Raw genomic sequence first — 25,183 nt, forward strand, 5'->3', positions numbered from 1 at the left:
GTGTGGCCTGCAGAAATGCAGCCCACAGTAGAAATCTTGGAGTCATTACTAATTCGTTTTTTACCCACAAGTTCAGCCCCACGCTCACTCTGCCAGTTCCTCAACCACACCGTATGCCTCTGCCTCCGAGGATGGACGCCGTTTCCCTTTTCCGTGGAGCTTTCCCCCATCTGCTAGCATGGTTAGACGTTCCTGTTCTGGGTGATTCCCCAGCTGTCTTCTCTCTGGAAGACTCCCCTAGCCTTGTTCTCCCAGAGCCGGCCACCTGAAGGCACAGTAAGCTCGCAGACACCATCCCTCCCCAGCTCCCTTCTCCATCAGCCTCTGCCCGCAGCCGCCGGAACCTTTTTTTCCCGCGGTCCCAGCGGAGGAATTTGGGCGGCGGTCTCTGGTGACGTCACTTCCGGTGAGGGTGGTCTCCTCAGGGCCTTTGAGTTCCCGGGTGGAGGCCTGCGCGGGCGGCACTGCGGCTTTGGAGGCTGCCGTGCGAGGCGGACAGGAGGGACCTGGAGAAGAGGACCGAGGTGTAATGCCGGGGCTGGCCTCGGGGGGGGGGACCTGGGAGGCGGAGGGCGGGGCGTGCGCAGGGCGACGGGCAGCTTCCGCCTGCCGAGTCGGGTGCAGGCTGAGGAGCGTCCTCGCTGCACGGCCTCCAGTTTGCCTCGGACCTCTGGCTGTGTGATCTGGAGCTTGTGTCCCGCACCAGAGCTGTCCATCTCTGGAAGACACGGACAGTAATCGCCCTTGTCAGTCATCCTCGTGCCGGGCAGGGTAAGGTGAGGCAGAGCCTCGCCAGTTGGCCATGCGCGCTGCGGCTCTCGTGTTAGCTGATGGCATTCCCAGCTCTTTGGACAGCAAACACACCGTGGACTTCAAGCTTCTCGGGCGGAGGTGGGGAGGTGGGGGTGAATGGGGGTGATGGCTGAGATTCCAGAAAATGGATTAGTGTATGTGCAGTTGGGGGAGTTTTTAACTCCTTCCCTGTCAGAGTGCCCGTTATAAGAGTTTTAATCAAGGTGCCCTTTTTTTTTTTTTTTTTTTTTTTGGTTTTTCGAGACAGGGTTTCTCTGTGTAGCTTTGCGCCTTTCCTGGGACTCACTTGGTAGTCCAGGCTGGCCTCGAACTCACAGAGATCCGCCTGGCTCTGCCTCCCGAGTGCTGGGATTAAAGGCGTGCGCCACCACCGCCCGGCTCAAGGTGCCCTTTTAAGAGCCACAGTTTGTACAATTTTTATTCAGTGGTTCTTATTTTTTCTGAACTTTAGAGAATAATAAAGAAGAGATCAATTATAATATAACAATATATAAATATATAAATAATATATATATCGGAATGTTCAGTTTAGTCATTTTATTTACTACTTGAGTACATCCATCGGATGGATGGCACCAGGATAGTTACAGTATTGAAATAGCTCACGTTGTAAAATACTGTCACTTTTAGTTTTTCAAGATACCAAGGCTTTACACTGGGATCGAGGGAGGCGACGTGGAAAGAAAAGATAGACAGGCATCTCCAGAAGCGGGATTGCTGTTTAATAGAGCAACAGAAGGGCCACAGTCTGTGGAAGTGGAGACTGCGCTGTGACAGCTGGGGCTTGAGGGTTTGGGCTTGAGAGGGGAAGGGCGTATGAGGGTGAGAGACTCAGTCGATCATTTTCTGGCCTTAGACCTGCCCCTGCGGTTTCAGGAACTGTCCGCGCTGACAGTTTTTCTTGGGCTTGGGGGTCTGGGCAAGCATTTACCAGATTGAGATATTTTTACCCTTTACAGGCAAATTATCAGGTTTTCTGAGACAAATGCATCTCTTACAGAGATAATAAACTTCTAAATTCACTGGGAAATAAACAGAATTTAACTAATAATATTCGATTGTGGCAGGTTTCATAAAAAAGCTCCTTGGAAGTCTCCAACTCTCTGACTTGTCAGTTGGTTTTAAATTCCAGAAGTCCACGTCTATTCTTCAGTGGGCAATTTTTTGGTGTGTATGTTTTGTTTTGTTTTCTGAGACAGAGTCAACTATGTATGTCACACCTTGTCTAAAACATAGAGCTGGCACACACCTCCAATCCCAGTACCTGGGAGGTAAGAGGCAGGCAGATTTCTGAGTTTGAGGACAGCCCGGTGTACATATTTAGTTCCAGCCTAGCAGGGCTACGTAGAGAGACCCTGTTTCAATAAAACAAAATAGAGACCCTCCTGCTTCTGCCTCCTGAATGTGGGCTATCTCACTCTGCTCAGTTCTGTAGATTTAAAAAACAAAGTTTCCAAGCCAAGTGCTCATACCTGTAGCCTCAGCACTTGAGAGGCTAAAGGAGTTCCAGCCCAGTATAGTGAGTGAGATCTTGTCTTAAGCGTTCACCATATTACCACGACACCCCCCCCTTCCCCATATGTATGTATATATTTCCTGTTTTGGGTGAATATGTGTTGTGTGTGTATGGTTTATCCGTGCATACCCTAGAAGTTGATGCCTAGTGTCTTTTTGTATTTTCTGACTTTTTTGAGATAGGGTCTGGTCTCTTCCTGAGCCTGGAGCATATTGATTGGAGGGACTGGCTGGCCACCAAGTTCTCCCGCCTCCTCTCAATCCTGCCTCTATCCTCTAGGGCTGGGATTACAGATGTGTCTGTATGTGAGTGCTGGGGATAAGAACTCAGGTCTTCATGTCTGAAGGAACCTCCTCCCCCTTGAGACAGGGTCTCATGTATCCCAGGCTGGCCTTGAACTCACAGAGACCCACCTGCTTCTGTCTTCCAAGATCTGGAATAAAAAGAGTTCACCATTGCCTGACCCTAACCTTGAACTTTGACCCTGCTGTCTCCACTGAGTGCTGGGGTTACAAGCCTGTGCCGCCCTTCTCAAACTGAGGGTTTGTGCGTACTTGGCGGCACTCCCAACTGAGCTACCTCCCTAGCCCAGTTTCCTCTTTCCTTTTCTTTCTTTTTTTTTTTTTAAATATTTTATTTATTTATTATGTATACAATGTTCTGCTTGCGTATATCCCTGCAGGCCAGAAGAGGGCACCAGCTCTCATTACAGATGGTTGTGAGCCACCATGTGGGTGCTGGGAATTGAACTCAGGACCTCTGGAAGAGCAGCCAGTGCTCTTAACCTCTGAGCCATTTCTCCAGCCCCCCTCTTTCCTTTTCTATAGAGACAGTGCTATAAAGGAGGATAAAGTATTGCTTATCGTCCTCACTACCTTTGTCCCTGCCAGTGTTAGAGGATATGCTTTTGTCCTTAGTGTTTGGCATTTGAGAGTCCTTATGGGCCTGTGGGGAGGGAGACCTCCCCCAATCTAATGTCAATTTTTCACCCTCCCTTTTTTTTGAGATAGTCTCATTTTGTAGCCGGCCTGGCCTGGAGCTCACTGTGTAGACTGCACTGGTCTCAGACTTGCTGCTAACCTCCAGCCGGGATTATGGTTGTGAGTTATCATCCTCAGCAATTTTGTCCTTGATTATTAAAGAAGTAGATATAATGTGAATATATATAATAATTAAAGGGCAGAAAACTCCAGCTAATCTTAATTCTGTCATGCAGATGAAATCATTCGTAATACTTATTACGTAGACCAGGCTGACCTCAAAAATCAGAGATCTCTGTGCCTCCGCCTGTGGAGTGCACTGCTGGGATTATAGGCATACACCACCACGCCCAACTGTAATACTGAATGATCAAAAATTTCCTTTTATTTTTTTCCTTTAATAGTTAAGGTCATATTCCATATGTAATCCCCCTGCCTCTCCCCGGGACAGGGTTTCTCTGTGTAATAGTCCTAGCTGTCCTGGAACTTGCTTTGTAGACCAGGCTGGCCTTGAACTCACAGAGATTCACCTGCTTCTGCTTCCGTGTGCTGGGATTAAAGGTGTGCACCACCCCCGGCTGCCTGATAAATTTCTTTTTAAAAAATATGATCATGAGAAAATTCAAGCTTACACAAAGGAGAGAGAGAACAATGAATTGCTTTGTATTGGTCACTCAGCTATAATAATTGTTGGTTGTGACTAATCTTATACTTATTTATCAGAATTCTTGTCCAGTGATGTCCATGAATCAATTTTTATTGTTTTACAAGCTTCAAAAATATGCTTATTTTTACTGGTTCCAGGTTTGAAATATTCATATTTTTTATAGGAAATAGGAAAAAATTTCATGAGAGTTTTGTGTTTTCACAGGAGAGTTAATGAATAAACTACAAGAATAAAATGTATTCTTTATTCTGATATTTTAAACTTTGTCCTTAACTATCAAGAATTAGATTCATTTTGTAATAACTGTCTTTAGAAAACTTGTGATTCAATTTTTTTTTACAGTGTTGGATAAATACATATCATTCTAAAAAACATGGATGAAGAGCCTGAAAGAACTAAGCGGTGGGAAGGAGGCTATGAGAGAACATGGTAAGTAGAGAGTCATTGTCCCATGTTGTAGACATTGTCTCTTTTTCTTAACTTCAGTTTTATTAAAGTGTTTTATATATGTTAAAATTCATGCACCTCAATGTATAATTGAAGGAATTTTTGAAGACAGTTTACTCTTTTTTTTTTTTTTTTTTGGTTTTTCGAGACAGGGTTTCTCTCTGTAGCTTTGCGCATCTCCTGGAACTCACTTGGTAGCCCAGGCTGGCCTCGAACTCACAGAGATCCGCCTGGCTCTGCCTCCCAAGTGCTGGGATTAAAGTCATGCGCCACCACCGCCCGGTGACGAAGACAGTTTACTCTTATGTATGGCTTTTGTCATAAACTACTTTTAGAACATTTTAATCTTAGCAATCAGTTCCTTCGTACACATTCCATTTCCACCACCTGTAGACAACTATGAATCTATGATTTGTAGAGTCACCTTTCTTGTACATTTTATGTAAATTTCAAAGCTCATCCATGTAATTTTTTTGTAATTGCTGGTATAGTATATAGTGTCCCATATACTGTTATACCACATTTTTGTTTATTTGTTCAGCATTTGATGGACATTTAGATCAGTTCGAATTTTTGGCTATTGTGGATTGTGCTGATGCAAACATAAGTATACAAATCTTTGTACATTTTAATTTTTATTGGGTTAGTATCTTTAGCTTATTTTTTCAAACAAATAAATAATGCTTACAGGGAAATTCTTAAAGAAGATGAAACTGGATCACTTAAAGCTACGATAGAAGATATTCTCTTCAAAGCAAAGAGAAAAAGGTATGAATTGCTTCTATGAAAGAGTTACAAAAGGAAAATATATTCTTGAGGCCCTTCTGTCTGCTCTAGCCATCCTTAGCACTTCTTTTTAACTGTGTGTTAGGGAAGCTCATCCGTAATCGTCCGACTCGGGGTGAAGAACTAGCATCTAGCCCTACCCCCCCTTGGAAAGTGGTGTTCAGAGACTGTCCGTGTGTATTCCAAAAGTTAATAGTTCACTAAAAAGTACAGATTAGTTATTTCATTCAGTTTTTGGAGGCATATGGTGTTCAAATAAAGTATTTTTTTATAATTTTAACAGAGTATTTGAGCACCATGGACAAGTTCGACTTGGAATGGTATGTTTTGATTTTTTTCTTTGATTTGTGCAGGGATCAGAGAAATATTCTGGCTTGACAGAATAGATGGTAAAACAACTACTTTTTAAAAGGATGTATTTAAAATATATGTATAGGATAGTTGAATATTAAATGATATCTTTGCTTCTTCTCAAAACGTACCTGGAGATTTACTTCCTCGTTTGTTTTTGGTAGATGCGCCACCTGTATGTGGTAGTAGATGGTTCGAGAACAATGGAGGATCAAGATCTAAAGCCCAATAGGTTGACTTGTACTTTAAAGGTATAGTAAAATCATTTAAATCTGCTAAATGTAGGGAAAGATTTTATATGTACATATATATGTTTAAGAATGTAGGAAATGCCCGGTGGTGGTGGTGGTGGTGGTGGTGGTGGCCGCCGCCGCCGCCAGCGCACGCCTTTAATCCCAGCACTCGGGAGGCAGAGGCAGGCAGATCTCTGTGAGTTCAAGGCCAGCCTGGTCTACAGAGTTCCAGGAAAGGCGCAAAGCTACACATAGAAACCCTGTATCGAAAAACCAAAAAAAAAAAAAAAAAAAAAAAAAAGAGAATGTAGGAAATTTTGTTTTGCTTTGTTTTTCCAACTAATAACAAATGTTAACTACGTAGAAATGTTGCCAGGTCATTTTTTTAAGTTTATTTTCATTTTATGTGCATTGGTGTTTTGCTTGCCTGTATGTCTGTGTGAGTGTGTTGGATTCCCTGAAACTGAAGTTACAGACAGTGGTGAGCTGCCATATGGGTGCTGGGAATTGAACCCAGGTTCTTTGGAAGAGTAGCTAGTGTTCTTGACCACTGAGCCATCTCTCCAGCCCCGAGTATGTGAGGGTAGATAGGGGTGCACAGTGAGAGTGAGTGAGTGAGGGTAGACAGGTGTGCACAGTGAGAGTGAGTGAGGGTAGACAGGTGCACAGTGAGAGTGAGTGAGTGAGGATAGACAGGTGTGCAGAGTGAGAGTGAGTGACGGTAGACAGGTGTACAGAGTGAGAGTGAGTGAGGGTAGACAGGTGTGCACAGTGAGAGTGAGTGAGGGTAGACAGGTGTGCAGAGTGAGAGTGAGTGAGGGTAGACAGGTGCACAGTGAGAGTGAGTGAGTGACGGTAGACAGGTGTGCAGAGTGAGAGTGAGTGAGGGTAGACAGGTGCAGAGTGAGACGCTGTCACTGATATCCTTGTCTCTTCTAAAAGTTGTGAGAAGTGCTGCTTAATAGAGTCTACAGAACACTGACATGTTTTTATTGTCACTGCTTTGCCTGTATATAATACTTCCTTTTAATTTTCTTTCAACAGTTGTTGGAATACTTTGTAGAAGAATATTTTGACCAAAATCCTATCAGTCAGGTATGTAGATAAATGGTAGAATTCAGAACTAGATTCCCATTTTGCTGCCAAATATAATTTATTTTTAAAAAATGAGGTATATAGATCTGTGAAGTATTAAGAAACCAGATTATATACCTATTTTTGGTATACTTAATAGTGAAAGCAAAATAACTAGAAGTTAAACATGTACTGTGTTTTAATAATACATAGTCAGTTTATAGCTCGATTTGTCAAAAACACCATTAGAAAACATTTCATGTATTTTCCTTATTTCTTTTACAGTTACTAATTGATAGTCCATGTATTTTTTTTATGAAGAGGAAATACTTCGTTATATTAAAATAATTATGTTTTTGTTTTCATTTTGAGATTGGAATAATTGTAACTAAGAGTAAAAGAGCTGAAAAACTGACTGAACTCTCAGGTATGTTAAAAGTATCTTTATAAGGCTCTTTGCTTACCTAACTCTGTAATCTTGCCCATGTGGCTCCCTGATAAGTAAAGTGAAACTTCTATTCATTGTACGTGAACAACTTACTGTCTCTCTACTGAATTCTTGGGACCTACTATTGAGTTCTGAAGTGTTGGATGTATTGCATTGGAAGTAAACATATTTATTAAATATACATTCTTATCCTGAAAATAATAAGATAGCCTAATTGTTAACTATTCATAAAATTCACATAATTTTCAAATTAAAAATGTCTAATTTAAAAAGCATAAAAATTGAATTGGGCTATTTATGAATAGATGTAGAAATGGCTCAGAGCACTTGTTCTTGCAGAGGACCTGAGTTAGTTCTTAGCACTCACACGGACACTCAGAACTGTCTGTTACTCCAGGGGACCTGACACCCTTTTCTGACCACATACATGCAGGCAAAACTGTCATACACATAAGTAAATAAATAAAACATTTTAAAAAATTAATGGCAGTTTCTTTTGCCTTTATTATATATGCTGTTACAAATTTATATCACTATATTTTGTAAAATATACTGTCCCTTAAATTAGGTTCTCGGTCTTTTCTATTAGTACACATAAGGGAGATGACATGACGTACTTTGTTCACTAATAGTTCTTACTCTAGCCATAAGGAATCAAATACACATTTGCCAAAAGTGTGCCAGGAAATCAGTTGACAATAATCCCCACTAAATCGTCTTAGGGAATGTTAGGGATGAGGCTTAATAAGTAAGGCCCTGGTTTAATCACCAGTACCATAAGAAACAAAACCAGGGGCAAGAGAGATGGCTTAGTAGTTAAGAACACTGGCTGCTCTTCCAGAGGATCCGAGTTCAGTTGCTAGCACCCACATCAGCCCATAATCATCTGTAACTCCAGTTCTATGTGATGTCATCTTCCTGTCTGTAGCGACACCAGGCACACACATGGTGCACACACATGGTGTACAGACACGTGTGCAGCCAGAACAGCCATACACATAAAAAACAAAAACAAAACAAAACAAACCCCCCACAAATCAACCCAGAAGTAATTTCACTGCAAAAAGGAAACTGGCATATGTTCAAAGGTGGGCTGATTTCTCATGTAGCTGTTTCTAGGGATCCTGGCTTTGTCCGACTTCATTCTCTTTAGGAAAATGATGTCTTTTAATAGCCCCAAGTTTGTATGGCCAGTGTAGTCCATAGCTTCAACATCACTTCAGTAGGATTCCTGTTGGCCTTACTCAAGGTTTGTGTATCCAGCGGCTGTTGGAGCAGCCAGGGAGATGAAATGTTTTTTTGGTTGGCTTTGATTACATGCTGTACCATAGCAGAGTGGAGGAAGGCCAGCACCACAGACTAAGTAGGGTCATCTTGTGATTGAGAAAGGAGTGCTCCTCTAAGGAAGAGGATAAGTCAGCTCTCTTCTCTTCTTCTCTGTCCTCAAATTCAAAGCAGTTTTCTATAGATGCCAGTGAATTCATATGTTGAAAAGATGAAATAGCCTTTAGAGACTGTCATAAGCCTCTTGGACAGCTTCTCTCCGTACAGTCAGCCCATTGCTGTAAGCCACACTGACACTGAGGTAATCTGCATTTCCCCCTGTGCCCACATCATAGTGGATTATAAATACTTTGTGTGGGATGGTAGTGGGGAAAGTGACCAGAGAACCAGGAGGTCTAGGTTTGGATGTCGGTGCTCTCACCATTAGGTAGGTCTGTGTCTTTCAACACGTCATTTCACTTATTGGATTGTTAGAAAATGAAAGTAGACAGTTTATACTAGAAAAGACCAAAACCATTACAAAATAAACCAGATGTTATGCAAACCTGTATTCCCAATACTCAGGAGACTGAAGCAGGAGAATTACAAGTTCAGGCCACCCTGGGTTAGTGAGTTTGAGGTTGTTCTGAGCTATGTAGTAAGATCAGTCTCTGGTCCTCAAAACCCAGCAAAACAAAACAGGAAAAGGTGGAAAAGCCTAGCAGTTACCTGTGAGTTGGTTATGACAGTGTCTTGGTGATAATCTGTCAACTGGTCTAGAAGCATTGGCAGGGCCTAGACAGTCTCTTCAGATAGTCTTTCAGTCCTCTCAGATGTTACAGAAAGTCATACAGTTGCTTATTTGTTGAGTCTTCCTTTTTTACGTCTTTGTGAATACTTGTTTTCTTCCCCCAAGAAAAATATGGAATTAGGACATTTTTCGTGAATATTTACCTCACTAATACAAATTTATATCTCATTGCTTTTTTCTTTGCTCATCTACATAAAAATTAATCTTTCATGTCAATAATCTTTCTAGAAAATTTTTACTGTTGTTTTGTTTTTTGACACTATGTAGCCCAGGTTGGCCTAGAACCTGCAATCTTCCTGCTTCAGAGATGCTAAAATATGAAAATACTGATCTTAACAAATGATAAGATGTAGAGATATTCAGAGTAAAAATTATTCACTCTAGGTTAATATTAATTGTAAAGTTATATTAATGGATACAGATGTACTTATATATAGCAAAATATATAATAATATATATACACATTATTTCAGTATGAAATGAGACTGTCTACAAACATTTCTGATAAAAATGCAAATTGATAAAAATAGAAATTGAAGGCATTCTGTCCTTTAAAATAATAAATTTGTACAGTTGTAAACAACATGCTTTTCAATATTTATATAGAGAGTTTTATTAAAAGTTATTTCATTTTTTTTCAGGAAACCCCAGGAAACACATAACATCTTTGAAGAAAGCTGTAGATATGACCTGTAATGGAGAACCATCTCTCTATAATTCCTTAAGCATGGCTATGCAAACCCTGAAGTTAGTATTTGAAAATATATTTATTTTATTTTTCATTATGTGTCTGTGCGGGTGTATATGTGTGTATGTTTACATGAGCAGAGTGGGCCAGAAGAGAGTGTTAGATCCCTTGGAACTGGAGTTATAGGCCTTTGTGAACTGCCCAACATGGGTGCTGAGATTTGAACTCTGGGCCTCTGCAGGAACATCTGTGCTTGTAGCCACTGAGCCATCTCTCCAGGCCCCATTTCTTTCTTTGTTTCTTCCTTCCTTCCTTTCTTCCTCCTCTCCTTCCTCTTTCCCTTCTCCTTTCTCTCTTCTTTTCTTCCCTTTCTTCCTTTCTCAAGATGGCATTCTCCATGTTGCCCAGGCTGCCCTCCAGCTTGCTGTGTAGCTGAGGATGACCTAAACTCCTAATTTTCTGTCTCCACCTCCCCAGTGCTGAGATTACACAGGAATATACAACCATAACCAGTTTATATTATTATTTATAATTGTTTCAGAATTTTTTTTTTTTTTTTTTTTTTGGTTTTTCGAGACAGGGTTTCTCTGTGTAGCTTTGCGCCTTTCCTGGAACTCACTTGGTAGCCCAGGCTGGCCTCGAACTCACAGAGATCCGCCTGCCTCTGCCTCCCGAGTGCTGGGATTAAAGGCGTGCGCCACCACCGCCCGGCCAGAATTTTTTCTATGAGTTGTATTGGGTCTTCATGAAGCCTGTTTTAACAAAAGTTAAGTGGGAAAAATCTAAAATGTTGTGCATGGTTTTTATTTTGATGTTGGTTATTTTTAATTTATATTTTATTAGTTAAAGTATATCTGTAATGGATTTAGAAAAATACCACAAAATTCACAGCAGGGCACAAGAATTATGAAAAAAAAAAATTGAGAATGAATTGAATGGCTAGGTGTGGCATTGCATGCTAGTAATCCCAGTACTCCAGAGGCTAAGGCAGGAAGCTTATGAGTTTGGGCTATATAGTAAGACCCTGCTGAGAGAAAGATTTACATTTAGAATTTTTTTTTTCTTTTTTCTTTTTGGTTTTTTGAAACAGGGTTTCTTTGTGTAGCCCTGAATGTCCTAGAACTAGCTCTGTAGACCAAGCTGGCCTTGGACTCACAGAGATCCACCTGCCTCTGCCTCCCAAGTGCTGGGATTAAAGGTGTGTGCCACCACTGCCTGTTGAAATTTAGAATTTAATACCAAATAGTAATCATGAATTGGCTGTAACTTTATTAACATTCATTACCTCACCTTGTAGCTTAAATGTATAAAGCATATGTACTCTCCCTTTTGGATAAATTTTTAGCTAGTATAATTTGTTTGATCTGTTGGAATGTATCTTCACCTCTCTTTATAGACACATGCCTGGACATACAAGTAGAGAAGTACTAATCATCTTTAGTAGCCTTACAACCTGTGATCCATCTAATATTTATGATCTCATCAAGGTAGGACCAAAACTGAAACTAGACTCTAAAGAAAATTCTGTAGTAAATTTATCACTAGTTTTCAGAACACTAGTTTTCACAGTTATTATTCATAAGTATTTTTCTTTTTCTCCTGAAATCTTTCATCTTTTTGGATCTCATGAAGACCCTGAAGGCAGCTAAAATTAGAGTGTCTGTTATTGGATTGTCTGCAGAGGTTCGAGTTTGCACTGTACTTGCTCGTGAAACTGGTGGTATATATCTACTATCTTCAATAATTATAATTACTGTGTAAGAAATAATTTATTAATTAAGTAGGATGTTTTACACCATTAAACTTAAACCATTTTATGTCTGTGGTCCAAAATATAGACCATTGATCTTTCTAAGCAACCACTTCAAATGCAAGGAATTTTTAGTAGGTCAATGTTTAGGGTTATAATTTTCAAAAAGTTAGTAACCTCACTATTTGTAATACTTTGTAAAGACTGTGTAGCTTGGCTTTAATTTTAGTTACTATTATGCCTAGAGAATTTGATTGAGAGTTTACTTAAATTATTTTTTCAATGAAAATTTACTTAAAGTGGTTATGAATTGTATATTTTCATAGGATGAAACTTCCATAGACTTACACAGATGCTCTTGTCTTTATAACTGCTGTGTTTTGCTTTTGCTTGTTAGGCACATACCATGTTATTTTAGATGAAGTGCATTACAAAGAGCTGCTGACCCATCATGTTAGCCCTCCCCCTGCCAGCTCCAGCTCCGAGTGCTCACTCATTCGAATGGGTATGTGTTTCTTTGGTGTTGGTTTGCATGTGTGCTTTTGTTCAAACTAGGCGTTCTGTTTTTATTTGTGCAAGTTATCGTTTTAACATTTAAGAGTTTTTTTCTTACTTAAGTCCTTTATAATAAAAAAATGCATGTTGAAGCATGTTTATACAGTGAAGAGAAATTTGCCGGGCGGTGGTGGCGCACGCCTTTAATCCCAGCACTTGGGAGGCAGAGCCAGGCGGATCTCTGTGAGTTCGAGGCCAGCCTGGGCTACCAAGTGAGTTCCAGGAAAGGCACAAAGCTACACAGAGAAACCCTGTCTCAAAAAACAAAAAAAACAAAAAAAACAAAAAAACAAAAAAAAAAAAACAGTGAAGAGAAATTTAAAGCTACCTATAGTCATGCCATATACAAACACTTCTGGCCTTCTTGTTAAGCTAGGAAGATACAGAGGTATTTTATTTTTTTGGTAATACATATTTTTTTATTAAGAGATTTTCTATTCATTTTATATATCAATCACAGATTCCCCTGTCCTCCCTCCTCCCATCCCCCTATTCCCACTTCCTCCAAGGCAAGGTCTCCCCAGCCCAGCCTGGTAGATTCAGTTGAGACAGGTCCAAGCCCCTCCTCCCTGCACCAAGGCTGAGCAAAGTGTCTCAGCATAGGCACTAGGTTCCAAAAAGCCAGCTCATGCACTAAGGACAGGTCCTGGTCTCACTGCCTGGGGGCCCCCTAAACAGTTCAAGCTAAACAACTGTCTCACTTATCCAGAGGGCCTAGTCTAGTACCAAAGGTATTTTATTTAATGAAAAATACTTGTGGTAAGAAATTTCTTAAATAAGCTACAAAATATTATGTAATCAAAGTATGTCATATAAACTTCAAAAACAGAAAGTTGCAGCGAGTATACCAAATTACTCATTTTTCCCCCCATAAGGAGTAGGAAATGATTAGTTATAAAAATGATCTAAAGCCAGGCGGTGGTGGCACACACCTTTAATCCCATCACTTGGGAGGCAGAGGCAGGCAGATCTCTGTGAGTTCGAGGCCAGCCTGGGCTACCAAGTGAGTTCCAGGAAAGGCGCAAAGCTACACAGAGATCCGCCTGGCTCTGCCTCCCGAGTGCTGGGATTAAAGGCGTGCGCCACCACCGCCCGGCCGATACTGGTAACTCTTTTTCCCATGCTTTTGTTGTTGTTTTTGTGAACTGTATTAGTATAACTTAACTGTTAAAAGTTTGTGCATTTCAAAAAATTAGTAATTTTTTTGAGAATTTCATCATGCATACAAAAATACAATATATTTTGATCATATTTATGTCCTGTTTCTTCCTCTAATTCCTTCTATATCTATTCCTTCAAATTTCAAAAATTTAAACAGAAATTTGTGCTTAGATAAAGAGAAACTATATCATGTAATATATATTTAGTTGTATTAGAAGCTGTATAAAATGTGTGAACTTTTTCTTTTTAGATGTAATATTACTAAATTAAAATATAGATGTAAATTTTGGAATGTGAGGTCATATGTGTAGCTAGATCATTCCCCCTTTTCCTTATGTCTGGGAATTAGAGTTTCATCATATTATGATAGGCACATATATACCTAAGGGGTAGGAAAGAGCTTTTATACAACTTTGTTGACTTTCTGATAGGACTGTTTTTAGATTCATAGTCCTAAAATTCAGTTCTTTGCTTACCAAAAAAAAGTAATGCTTTACTTTTTTTTTTAATTTATAAAGGTTTCCCTCAGCACACCATTGCTTCTTTGTCTGATCAGGATGCAAAACCATCCTTCAGCATGGCGTAAGTAAAGAATAATTGTCAGTGATTTTTTTTTTGTCAGTGATATTTTAACATTTAAAATTCATTCCTCTTAAGTTTTTACTTAAATAGGTCTTAAAATATAATGATTTTCATAGCCATAAAAAGAAATTACCCTCTTTGTATATGTCTATTCTGTGATAGTCAAGATATATTACTAAATAAAATGCTAAGGTAGAATGTATAATATATTTCCAGTCATCTAAATTAAAGATGGGGGAGGCGTGACGGCTCACACCTGTAATTCCAGAACTGAGGAGACTTGAGACAAGGTGATAGTTCTGAGTTTGGGTCACTCTGGGCTATAGAATGAGATCCTATTTCAAAAAGCCATTAAAAAAAAAAATGCAGATGTGAGTAGATGTGTTTACTTGTTTATTCTAATGATAAAAATAATAGTGGGAATAGAAAGTTAAAAAAAGTTAACCTTAGCCGGGCGGTGGTGGCGCACACCTTTAATCCCAGCACTCGGGAGGCAGAGCCAGGCGGATCTCTGTGAGTTCCAGGCCGGCCTGGGCTACCAAGTGAGTTCCAGGAAAGGCGCAAAGCTACACAGAGAAACCCTGTCTCGAAAAACAAAAAAAACAAACAAAAAAAAAGTTAACCTTGGTAGATGCTTGGGTAACTTGAGGAGGCTCTTCTCAGAATAAAAAGGGAAGGAGGGCTGGAGAGATGGCTCAGAGGTTGAGAGCACCGAATGCTCTTCCAGAGGTCCTGAGTTCAAGTCCCAGCAACCACATGGCAGCTCACAGCCATCTGTAATGAGATCTGGTGCCCTCTTCTGGCGTCCAGGCAGACAGAACACTGTATACACAATAAATAAATCTAAAAAAAAAAAGTTTACTAAAAAGGGAAGGAGAGCTGGGACAGAGCCAGGTGGAAAAGGCTGCACACAAGATGTTTGGTAGAGCATAGTAACGGGGCCAGATTAGGTCAGTGGCTGATCTAGACCAGACTAGTGATACTTCAGACAAATTTTGAATAGATCAGTAAGTATCTGAGTTTATTTATTTATTTATTTGTTTGTTTGTTTGTTTGTTTTGGTTTTTCAAGACAGGGTTTCTCTGTGTACCTTTGGCACCTTTCCTGGATCTCACTCTGTAGACCAGGCTGGCCTCGAACTCACAGAGATCCACCTGCCTCTGCCTCCGAGTGCTGAGATTAAAGGCGTGCGCCACCACCGCCCGGCTGAGTTACTTTATTCTAAAACAAAGCTCTAAATATTTATGGAGAAAAAAGTTAGCACCCAGAACAACACAACTTACAACATCTGACAGCATGCAGCAATGACTAGGCCGCCAGCGGTGCTGATGTACATCATTACATGCCGGCACTTGGGGGTGAGATGGGAGGGTCATGGCAAATATGAGGCTGGCTTGGGTTATGTAGAGACACTGAGGAGAGATGGAGGCCGAGAAGGGGAAAGGGAAGGGAAAAGGAGGGGGTGGGAAGGAGGGAAGAAATAGGTTTGGGGGGGAATTTCCCTAGAGAGAATAGGAGAGAACGAGAATAACAGAGAAAAATTGCAGAATGGAAGCAGCCAGAAAACACTAAAATTAGGAGATGAGGATTAAAATAGCCAATGTAAATATACTTTGTAAGTCTCTAAGTGAAGGGGAGCTTGAAAATGTGTAAAAAGACTCAAACTCCTAGAAATGGAGAGTGTAATACCAGTGATGAAAATGCACTGGAGGGCTGGAGAGATGGCTCAGTGGTTCCTGGTGCCTACACTGGGCAGCTCCAGGTCCAGGGACACCTCTGTCTCTGGGCACCTGTACTCATGTGCACATACCCACTCACAGATACACACACACACACACACACACACACACACACACACACACACACAATTAAAAATAAAGCTTAAAAAGAAAAAACACACTGGATGGGATTAACAGATTAGTCACTGCAAGAGAAAGAGAAAGTAATGAATTCAGAGATAGCAGGAGAAACTTCAAAATAAAAGGGAGACAGAAGGGACACCATTAGTAAGTGACGAGACATACATGTTTTCAAATAAAATTTTACTCATTTATCTATGTAATCTATCTATATATATATTTAGGCAGTGTCTCACTTTGTAGCCCTGACTGGCCTGGAACTCATTATTGGACCAGACTGACCTTGAACTCACAGAGATCTGCCTGCCTCTGTCTTCTGAGTGCTGAGATCGAGTTATATATTTTCTTTAGCTTTTTTCACCTTTTAAAAATAACTGTTTTCTCCCACAGGCATTTGGATAATAGCACTGAGCCAGGACTTACACTGGGAGGCTATTTCTGCCCACAGTGTCGAGCAAAGTACTCTGAGCTTCCTGTGGAGTGTAAAATATGTGGTAAGATCCCTGTTATTCTTTACGCAGGGAATTAGTATTACGTAACTTCCTATCTGTATAGCTGCTGAAATAAACATAATTATTGAGTCCTGCATATTATGTGTTTAATTTGTACAAAGGAAATAGAAGTAATCCACTTCTAAAGAATAAACATAGCATTATAGAAGTTTCATGATTCTCTTTCTGATAAATGTATTCTTTAAAAACACTATAATAGATTTAATAGTAGACATACTTGGGATTTAATAGAATCACCATATATAAGTAGAATGAGGGATTAATATAATTCTAAGATCTTCTTTCATTTTTGAGTAAGTCAGTAGTTTTCCAAGAGAGGTCATGCATTTAGTGACAGAATGAATTCTATCCTGGAATCTTTTTATTATGGCTACAGGTAAAAACACTCAAGATCCTAAACATACTTGTGTGCTGGATATGTAGCATAATGGCAGTTTTTTAGTGTGTGTGAGGCCCTAGATTTGATCCCCACCACTAGAAAAATAGAAATAAAACACTTGAAAGTATTTTTTCTAAGTGTATCATTTAACTTTTCAGGTGTTGTCTTATGAGGTTGTGCTTATTAATGTTTCTGTCTATGCATTAGGTCTTACTTTGGTGTCTGCACCTCATTTGGCACGATCTTACCATCATTTATTTCCTTTGGATGCTTTTCAAGAAATTTCTCTAGAAGAATATAAAGGAGAAAGGTATATAGTTTTGATTAATTTATATGTTACAGTGGTAAACTAATGTTTGAAACAATTATCACCTAAGGTCATATTAATTTGTGTATAAGTACTTCTATATAGAAAATGAAATGGAGAATACTCTATTTCTAGAAGTCTGTTTATTTCCCCAAACTCACATATTTGTAGTTAAGAGTGATGGTGGGGAATGGGGGCTGGGGGTGGGGCTAGAACGATGGCTCAGTGGTTAGGAGTATGTCCTGCTTTTGGAGGTGACCCAGATTGGGTTCCCAGCACCTCACAACGGACTGTACTTCCTGCTCTAGGAGATTCTGTGCTTTCTCTCCTACATGGGCATCTGTACTCATCTGCACAGACCATACATAGACACACATGCATATACATAATTAAAATGAAAAGAAATCTTTTTTTTTTTTTTTTTTTTTTTGGTTTCTCGAGACAGGGTTTCTCTGTGTAGCTATGGCTTTCCTGGAACTCACTCTGTAGACCAGGCTGGCCTTGAACTCAGAGATCCGCCTGCCTCTGCCTCCGGAGTGCTGGGATTAAAGGCGTGCGCCACCACCACCTGGCTTGATTATAGGAAATGAATATTTACTATTTTCAAGAGCATCAGCATTTGAACATTTGATCACCAAATAATTATGCATCCATTCATCACTTTTCACACTTAAAAATAGTATAGAAGAAATTTCATATGCTGATGGAGAGATGGCTCAGTGGGTAAGGGTATTTATTTACCATGTAAGTATGAAGACTTGAGTTTGGATACCCAGAACCCACATAAAAAATGCTAGATGTGACCTCACATTGTTGTAATATCAGCATTGGAAGGCAGCAGCAGGAGGACCCTAGGGGCTCACTGGCCAGCTAGCCTAGCCTTTCAGTGAGCTCCAGGTAAATAAGAGATGCTGTTTCTTAAAACAAGGCAGAGAAAGATTGAGGAGGACACCCCATATCAGCCTCTGCCTCTGTGTGCACACACATACCATACAGGGAAAAGAAGTGATTTCAAACAGGCATGTCTAGATCACTTTTGTTTTTAAAAGTGCTTCATAGTTCATGGATGTTTCGTTTATAATACATATAACTAATTGCCTCCTATTGAATATTTACGATCGTTTCTTTGCTATTAACAAGTAATGTTCATGTCTATATCTCTGAATATTTGTACAGAAGTGTACATAACAAATTCTCAGGTAGAATTGCTGAGTCAAAGTTATATGATTTTGGTAATGTTGTAAAATTGTCGTCTACCCCCGTCCCTGAAACAGGGTTTCTTTGTGTATCCCTGGCTGTCCTGGATCTCACTCTGTAGACCAGGCTGGCCTCGAACTCAGAGATCCACTTGACTCTGCCTCCTGAGTGGTGGATTAGGCCACCACCGCCTAACACCAAAAAAGTCTTTTTAAAAGAGGAAAATTTGGGGCTGCAGAGATGGCCCAGTTGGTCAGGTGTTTACTATTGCTATGCAAACCTGAGGTCTGGAGTTCAGATCCCCAGTACTCAAGTGCAGTGTGTGCCTATAACCTTAGCACTGGGGATGCGGAGGATTCCTGGGCTTGCTGGTCAACTGATCTAGCCAGTCAATGAGCTCTATGTTCCATAAGAGACATTATCTTAAAAATAAGTTTGAGTTGGATAAAACAAACAAATATAAGATGGAGATGCATAGAAAAAGACAACAAGGTAATGACCTCTGGCCTCCACGTGTACCAGCATGTGCACTATCACTTACCCATACCTCACACACACACATGAAGAAAGAGGAAAAGGGGCCCGGAGAGATAGCTCAGCAGTTAAGAGCACTGGCTTTTTTTTCCAGAGGACCCAAGTTCAATTCCCAGCACCCACATGGCAGTGCACAAGTCTGTAACTTCAGTTTCAGGGGATCTGACACCCTCACACAGACACAGAAGCAAAACACCAATGCACATGAAATGAAAATAAATAAATTTAAGAAAAAGAGGAAAAGCTATACTGTATTACTTGTCATAGCTGAAATATTTATAATGTGTAATGAAGTAAATAGTGAATGTTGTTTCCTATAAGTTGATGATTTAATTATATAGAAATATCAACAGTGACATTAGTTATATACATGTACACATTTTTAGGTCAAGAGGGTTAAAAGAGAATTAAATTCTTCCATGGAGGTTCATAGCTAATACTTATAAAGACTTATGAAAGAGTTAAAACTGAACACTTATAAGTGTGTCAGTTAAATTTTTAAAAAAGATTTTGTTATTTTCACCTATGTGTATGTGTGTGGACGTATGCATGTGAGTGCAGGTGCTGGTGGAGGCTAGAAGTATTAGAACCCCCTAGAGTTGGAATTACTGGAGGTTGTGAGCCATCTGATGTTGGTTTTGAGAATAGCAGCAAGTGCTTTTAATAGCTGAGCCATCTTTTTTGCCCTCTGTGAAGAGACTTTGAAGGCTTCTGGGGAGGTAGAAGTGAAGTGAGGAGAATAAAATAAAGATTGCTATGTTCTTTGTTTGTTTGCTTTTTGTTTTTTCAAGACAGGGTTTCTCTGTGTAGCCCTGGCTGTCCTGGAACTCACTGTGTAGACCAGGCTGGCCTCAAACTCACAGAGATCCACCTGCCTTTGTCTCCAAGTACTAGGATTAAAGGTGTGAGCCACCACCACCCAGCTAAGATTGCTGTTTTGTAATAAATTCTAAGAACCTGTAGTCAGAGATGATGCTATGCATTGATTTTAGGGCCTTGTATATGCTGAGGTTGTATTCTACCACTGGCTTTAACCAGCCTATAAACCAGCCCCGTTTCCAAGAACTCTTAACTCTTAAAACTAGTCCTAGAAAACAAAGCCACAGGTATCCATTATATATAACATTCCTTGGTGCCCTTGTAGCGTTCACTGCTATCCACTATATTTTGGAGAACTGAAAAATAGTAATTCAAATATTTTTTGTGGGGATCAAATTCTCATAGAATTTTAGTTCAGAAAGCATGTTTATTTAATCTAAATGAAAATAAGAACTAAGTTTTGGGTTATGTGATAATCTGGGACATACTGTATAATTTTTCTTGTTCTGAGCAATTATAAACGGGTTTATTGGGTATACTGTGGGGGGCAACAAGCTGGACTATAACAAGTGTGCCATAGCCCATACTGTAAGAATAAAAGAACTATTGACTTCTTTTTTTTTTTTTTTTTTTTTTTTTGGTTTTTCGAGACAGGGTTTCTCTGTGTAGCTTTGCGCCTTTCCTGGGACTCACTTGGTAGCCCAGGCTGGCCTCGAACTCACAGAGATCCACCTGGCTCTGCCTCCCGAGTGCTGGGATTAAAGGCGTGCGCCACCACCGCCCGGCCTATTGACTTCTTAAAATGCTCCCTCAGGGTTGTTGTGTATAAATACAGTCACTTATTAAAGGATTCTAGGTACTAATATTTTGCTAAATTATTTTAATGAGTGAAAACAAAAAATGATTGTCAAACTTTTTTTTTTCTTTAGATTTTGTTATGGATGTCAGGGGGAATTGAAAGACCAACATGTAAGTTCATTGGCTTTATCAACATTAAGTAATACATAAGAAATACTGAGACAATGACACTGTAATAAGTTGTAAGTAGATTATTGAAGGCCAGGCTTATCTCAGGTTGTTCCCTATAAAGACAGTAAGTAGAGTTAAAATGGGAGCAAAGCAATTTAAATAGTTTTGTCATTCTCATTCTAATTTACTACACAGAGATTTTAATACTGTTGCTTCAGTTTTTCAAGGTAAGCTGCGTTAGTTTAGAAATATTAAAAATATTATAGTATTATACTTTAGAATCTTGTAATTTATTTTGAAATTAGCACTATGGGTTCATAAACAAAACGTTGTGCTAGTAAGAAAATACTCTAAACTTTTTTTTGAAGACAGAACCAGGTGCAGTGGTATGCGCCTATAATCTCAGCTATTGGGTTGGTAAGTCAAAGGAAACACGTGACCTAGGAATTCAGGGTCAGCCTGGGCATCGCAGTGAGCTCTCATCTTAAGACATAGCAGAGTTAGAGATGGCCATGGTAGCACCCCGAGTGCTGAGATCACAAGCTTGAGCTGCCATGCCCTGCTTGCTCTCACAAATAAGGAGTTTTAGTAACGTATCTACAATAGCAGGTGCATGATGTCCCAGCTGTTTAGGAGGCTGAGGCAGGAGAATCTTAAGTTTAGGACCAGTCTGGACGACGTAGTCCCATTTCTCAAAAATAAATATACAATAATAAAATAAATAGAAAGAGATATGTTTTCTTCTTTTCATTAAATTTTTTCTTTGGGGGGGGGGTTTCAAGACAGGGTTTCTCTGTGTAGCTTTGCGCCTTTCCTGGGACTCACTTGGTAGCCCAGGCTGGCCTCGAACTCACAGAAATCCGCCTGCCTCTGCCTCCCGAGTGCTGGGATTAAAGGCGTGCGCCACCACCGCCCGGCTTCATTAAATTTTTTATTCCTTGGTACCAGTGGAGTAGGTCAGTGGTGTAGAGCACCTACCCAGCATGCATGAAGCCCTGGGTTTGAATCCGTGAACTGAACAAAAAGGTTTTGCGTTTTTCTCTGTCAGTAGCTTCATCCTCACCATAGCTGCTTTAAAAAAATCATTTGGCAGTATTAAGATGTATTATTGTTAGTGTGTATGAGAGAATAATGTATATGTAAGAGTGTGAGCATATGAATGCCACAGTGCATGTGTGGAGGTCAGAGGACGACTTTTGGAAGCCATTTTTCTCCTTCCATTTTTATATGGGTTCTAGGGATCAAATTCAGGTTTGCTGGAATATTATTTTATTTTATTTTTTTTAAAGATTTATTTATTTATTATGTACACAGAAGAGGGTGCCAGATCTCATTACAGATGGTTGTGAGCCACCATGTGAGTGCTGGGAATTGAACTCAGGACCTCTGGAGGAATAGTCGGTGCTCTTAACCTCTGAGCCATCTCTCCAGCCCCTGTCTCGAATATTATTAATGGACCATCCTTAATAATATTCTTCCCAGGGGCCCAGAAGAGAAACTACGAACTGCGAGAATTATTTTTGGGAAAAGAATCTAAGTACACCAAGCTCATTGTCTGTTTACTTTATTCCTCTATGACAAAATTCTATCTGTACAGCTTCATCTCCGTCCTCACATTCAGCTCCTCTCTGTACCTATTTTTCCTGTCCTCATAGTTTCCATAAGCTCCTATGCTTTGACCTCGCCTTCATCCTCTGTTCCTTTGTCCTCCATCTATCCTTCCTAGCTCCTTACTCCTGGCCCTGATAAACTCTACAAGAGATCTGCCTTACCATCTACAAAATCTCTGCCTTTCTCTTTTCTTTCTGGCCATGCAGCTCTGCCTACCCTCTACAGAAAGTCTGCCTTGTTTTTCCTCTCCTCACCACAACTCTCTGCCCCCAGGAATTCTGCCTCACTCTTTACTCCACCTGGATATGCAAAAACCTCCTTTGCTCTGAGTCAGTTGCTCTGGAGTGCCACTAGGCCTGAAGGCAAGGGATGGTCTGAGCTTCATTTGCACAAGAAGCAAAGCCATGCATCTACATCCTGCTTGTCTCCTAGGCTCTGTGGGGAAGTTAGTTACCTAGAGAGAGGATCAGCATCTGAGAATCTTAGCTGTTTGCTAGTATGGTCTAGTAGTATATGGGCCCACAAGAATTTCATAGCAGAAGACAGCTGAAATATTAAAAACTGAATAACACCAAATACTCCATAATAAATGGCTTCCTCTAGAAAAATACCCTGAAATTTCTAGGTATAGCTTTAATATCCAGCTGAATCTCTATAATATATTTTTGTGGACCGCAAGAGGTTTGCATGGTAAAGCGCTTTATGCTTTGAGCTCCATTCATCCATCCAGCCATTCCTAAATAACTAAGTACAACTTTCTCTGTCTGTATAATGGTATGTATGTATGTTTTCAGGGCTGACCATTAGTACTGGATAACCCATTGGGAGGATTATTTCTCCCACTCTCAGTGTTCCATGGTTGCTTATAGTTCTTGGTGTTTGATTGATGTCCCATGGGCTTTCCTACATCCATGTTAGCATATCTGCTGGTATCCTTGTTCAGCTAATGTTTAGGCTGTCACATTAGTGAGACTTCATGGGTGTAGTTTCTCTAACATACTTAGGAGACACAGTCTCACAACATACTCCCTGTTTCTCTGGCTCTTAGAATCTTTCTACCCTCTCTTTTGCTGTGATCCTCCAACCTTAGGTGCAGGAGTTGTATCGTATCAGTTGGGACTGGATTCCACAACTCTGCATTTTGACTGGTTGTGGTTTTCTGTAATGGTCTCTATCTGTTGCAAAGGGAAGTTTTCTTGATGAGGATTACACTTATTTGTGGGTTAAGGACAAATATTTAGAATGTAGTTAGTATTTTTGCTGGTTTAGTAAACTGGTGGTTGTAGGTTCTCCTCTAAGATCTATGACTTAACTAGCCCTGGGTAGTTGGCTGGGTTTCCAGTACCAAGCATGGTTTCCCTCTTGTTGAGTCGACCTAAAGTCCAATTAGAGAGCCATTGATTACCACTGAAGTATTTGTGCCACTGTTACACCCTCAGGGTTATCGTGCCAGGCTGACTGTTGTTGTTGCAGTAGGGCTGGGTAGGACTGTTGGTTGCTTTCCTCCTTTGAAAGCAAGTATGGATCCTAACGGTACCATGAAAGCTGGTCCTCAGCTCAGTTTTCATGTTTCCAGAAGGTGCTCCATTTGTCAGTTTTAAAGAACACATCTTTTACATGTTTGAAATCTAGTGATTTTTGAATCTGCATGTTATTGCCCTAGAAATCTTAGACCAAGGTGCAAGGATCCACGTATGTAGTGCTGATAAAATAATGAATTTTTTTTCTTTTTATATGTCTTACGTGTGTCATTCGACATACTCTTGTGGGTTTTTTGTTTTGTTTTTTGTTTTTTTAATTTTTTTTTGCTTTGTTTTTTTGAGATAGGATCTTGTAGCCCAGGCTGGCCTGGACCTTGATACATGACCTTTGAGTTTGCAATCCTCCTGCCTCCACTTCCTAAGTGCTAGAATTATAGGTGTGTACCTACCCTCCCTCCCAGCTGTTTGCCATATTCCTTAAAGGTTTAATAGAGGAATATAGCTTTTGAATGAGAGGTCATTCTCTAAGAATAGCTAAAATTGGAGTGAGTTTTTGTGCTCTCTGTTTATTTGAATTGTCACATGCCTTCAAATCTAGTACTGGTTTTAAATTCATGTGTCTTCCCCAAGTAGTTATTTAAAAGCAAGAAATTATGAATGTCCTATAATAGAATAGACTTTAAGGACTCAAAACAGTCACTCCTTATTCCTAAGGTCCAGCGTAAGAGGAACATATGTGTTAGGTTTGAGAAAATTGTGTTAGATTTAATACATTGGAAGTAATAAAGTATGTAGGTGGGTAGGGGAAATTTGATGACTAGAGAGCAAGGCTTTAAATGTCTTCTGGCTGTGCTGTACTTAACTTTTGAAAACTATTTCGGTTTATTCGCTTTTCTCCTTTTCCTTGCAGGTCTATGTTTGCAGAGTGTGCCAAAATGTTTTCTGTGTGGACTGTGATGTTTTTGTTCATGACTCTCTCCACTGTTGTCCTGGCTGTATTCATAAGATCCCAACTCCTGCAGGTATTTGATTGCAATATATTGGACACACAATGTTAAGAAGTTTTGTAACTGTAAATAAAATGATTTTTTGAATAAACCAATTCTCTAATTAAAACATGAAAACACTTTGAAAAAAGAATCTGACTTAAACTTTTTGCTATGAAAATATATTTTTATTTATATTCTATCAGAAATATAGATATAAATTCAATTAATTTGTTTTCTATTATTTTGAGTCATATTTTCAGTCTAACTCATTATTGCATATAAATTACTTATAATGTTAAATTGATGTCATAGTCTCAATTTTTCTGTTTTTAGATTTTTATTTACATGCTTGTGTGAGTGTCTGCATGAGTTTATGTTTACCATAAGTGTATAGGTTCCCA

The 25,183-nt window shown here is 39.8% G+C and overlaps 1 protein-coding gene across 3 annotated transcripts; it reads left to right on the plus strand.

Annotated features, from left to right (window-relative positions):
* The first annotated feature begins 394 nt into the window (after positions 1-394).
* On the plus strand, positions 395-25,005 carry Gtf2h2 (general transcription factor IIH subunit 2). Of its 3 annotated transcripts, none has more exons than XM_059276513.1 (16): positions 395-526; positions 4,319-4,405; positions 5,114-5,191; positions 5,493-5,529; positions 5,725-5,811; positions 6,838-6,888; positions 7,240-7,294; positions 10,031-10,136; positions 11,474-11,564; positions 11,710-11,797; positions 12,225-12,332; positions 14,062-14,125; positions 16,375-16,478; positions 17,083-17,185; positions 20,662-20,701; positions 24,704-25,005. In XM_059276513.1, the coding sequence occupies exons 2-16, from the start codon at positions 4,350-4,352 to the stop codon at positions 24,821-24,823; spliced, it is 1,188 nt and encodes a 395-aa protein (XP_059132496.1). In that variant the 5' UTR covers positions 395-526; positions 4,319-4,349; the 3' UTR covers positions 24,824-25,005. The 3 variants fall into 3 exon arrangements, with proteins under 3 accessions (XP_059132496.1, XP_059132497.1, XP_059132498.1); XM_059276514.1 differs by lacking the exon at positions 395-526 and adding an exon at positions 674-771; XM_059276515.1 differs by lacking the exon at positions 395-526 and adding an exon at positions 693-776.
* The last annotated feature ends 178 nt before the right edge of the window (positions 25,006-25,183 follow it).

This window comes from Peromyscus eremicus, chromosome 11 (assembly GCF_949786415.1).
Source record: "Peromyscus eremicus chromosome 11, PerEre_H2_v1, whole genome shotgun sequence".
In the NCBI taxonomy this organism is placed as follows: domain Eukaryota; kingdom Metazoa; phylum Chordata; class Mammalia; order Rodentia; family Cricetidae; genus Peromyscus; species Peromyscus eremicus.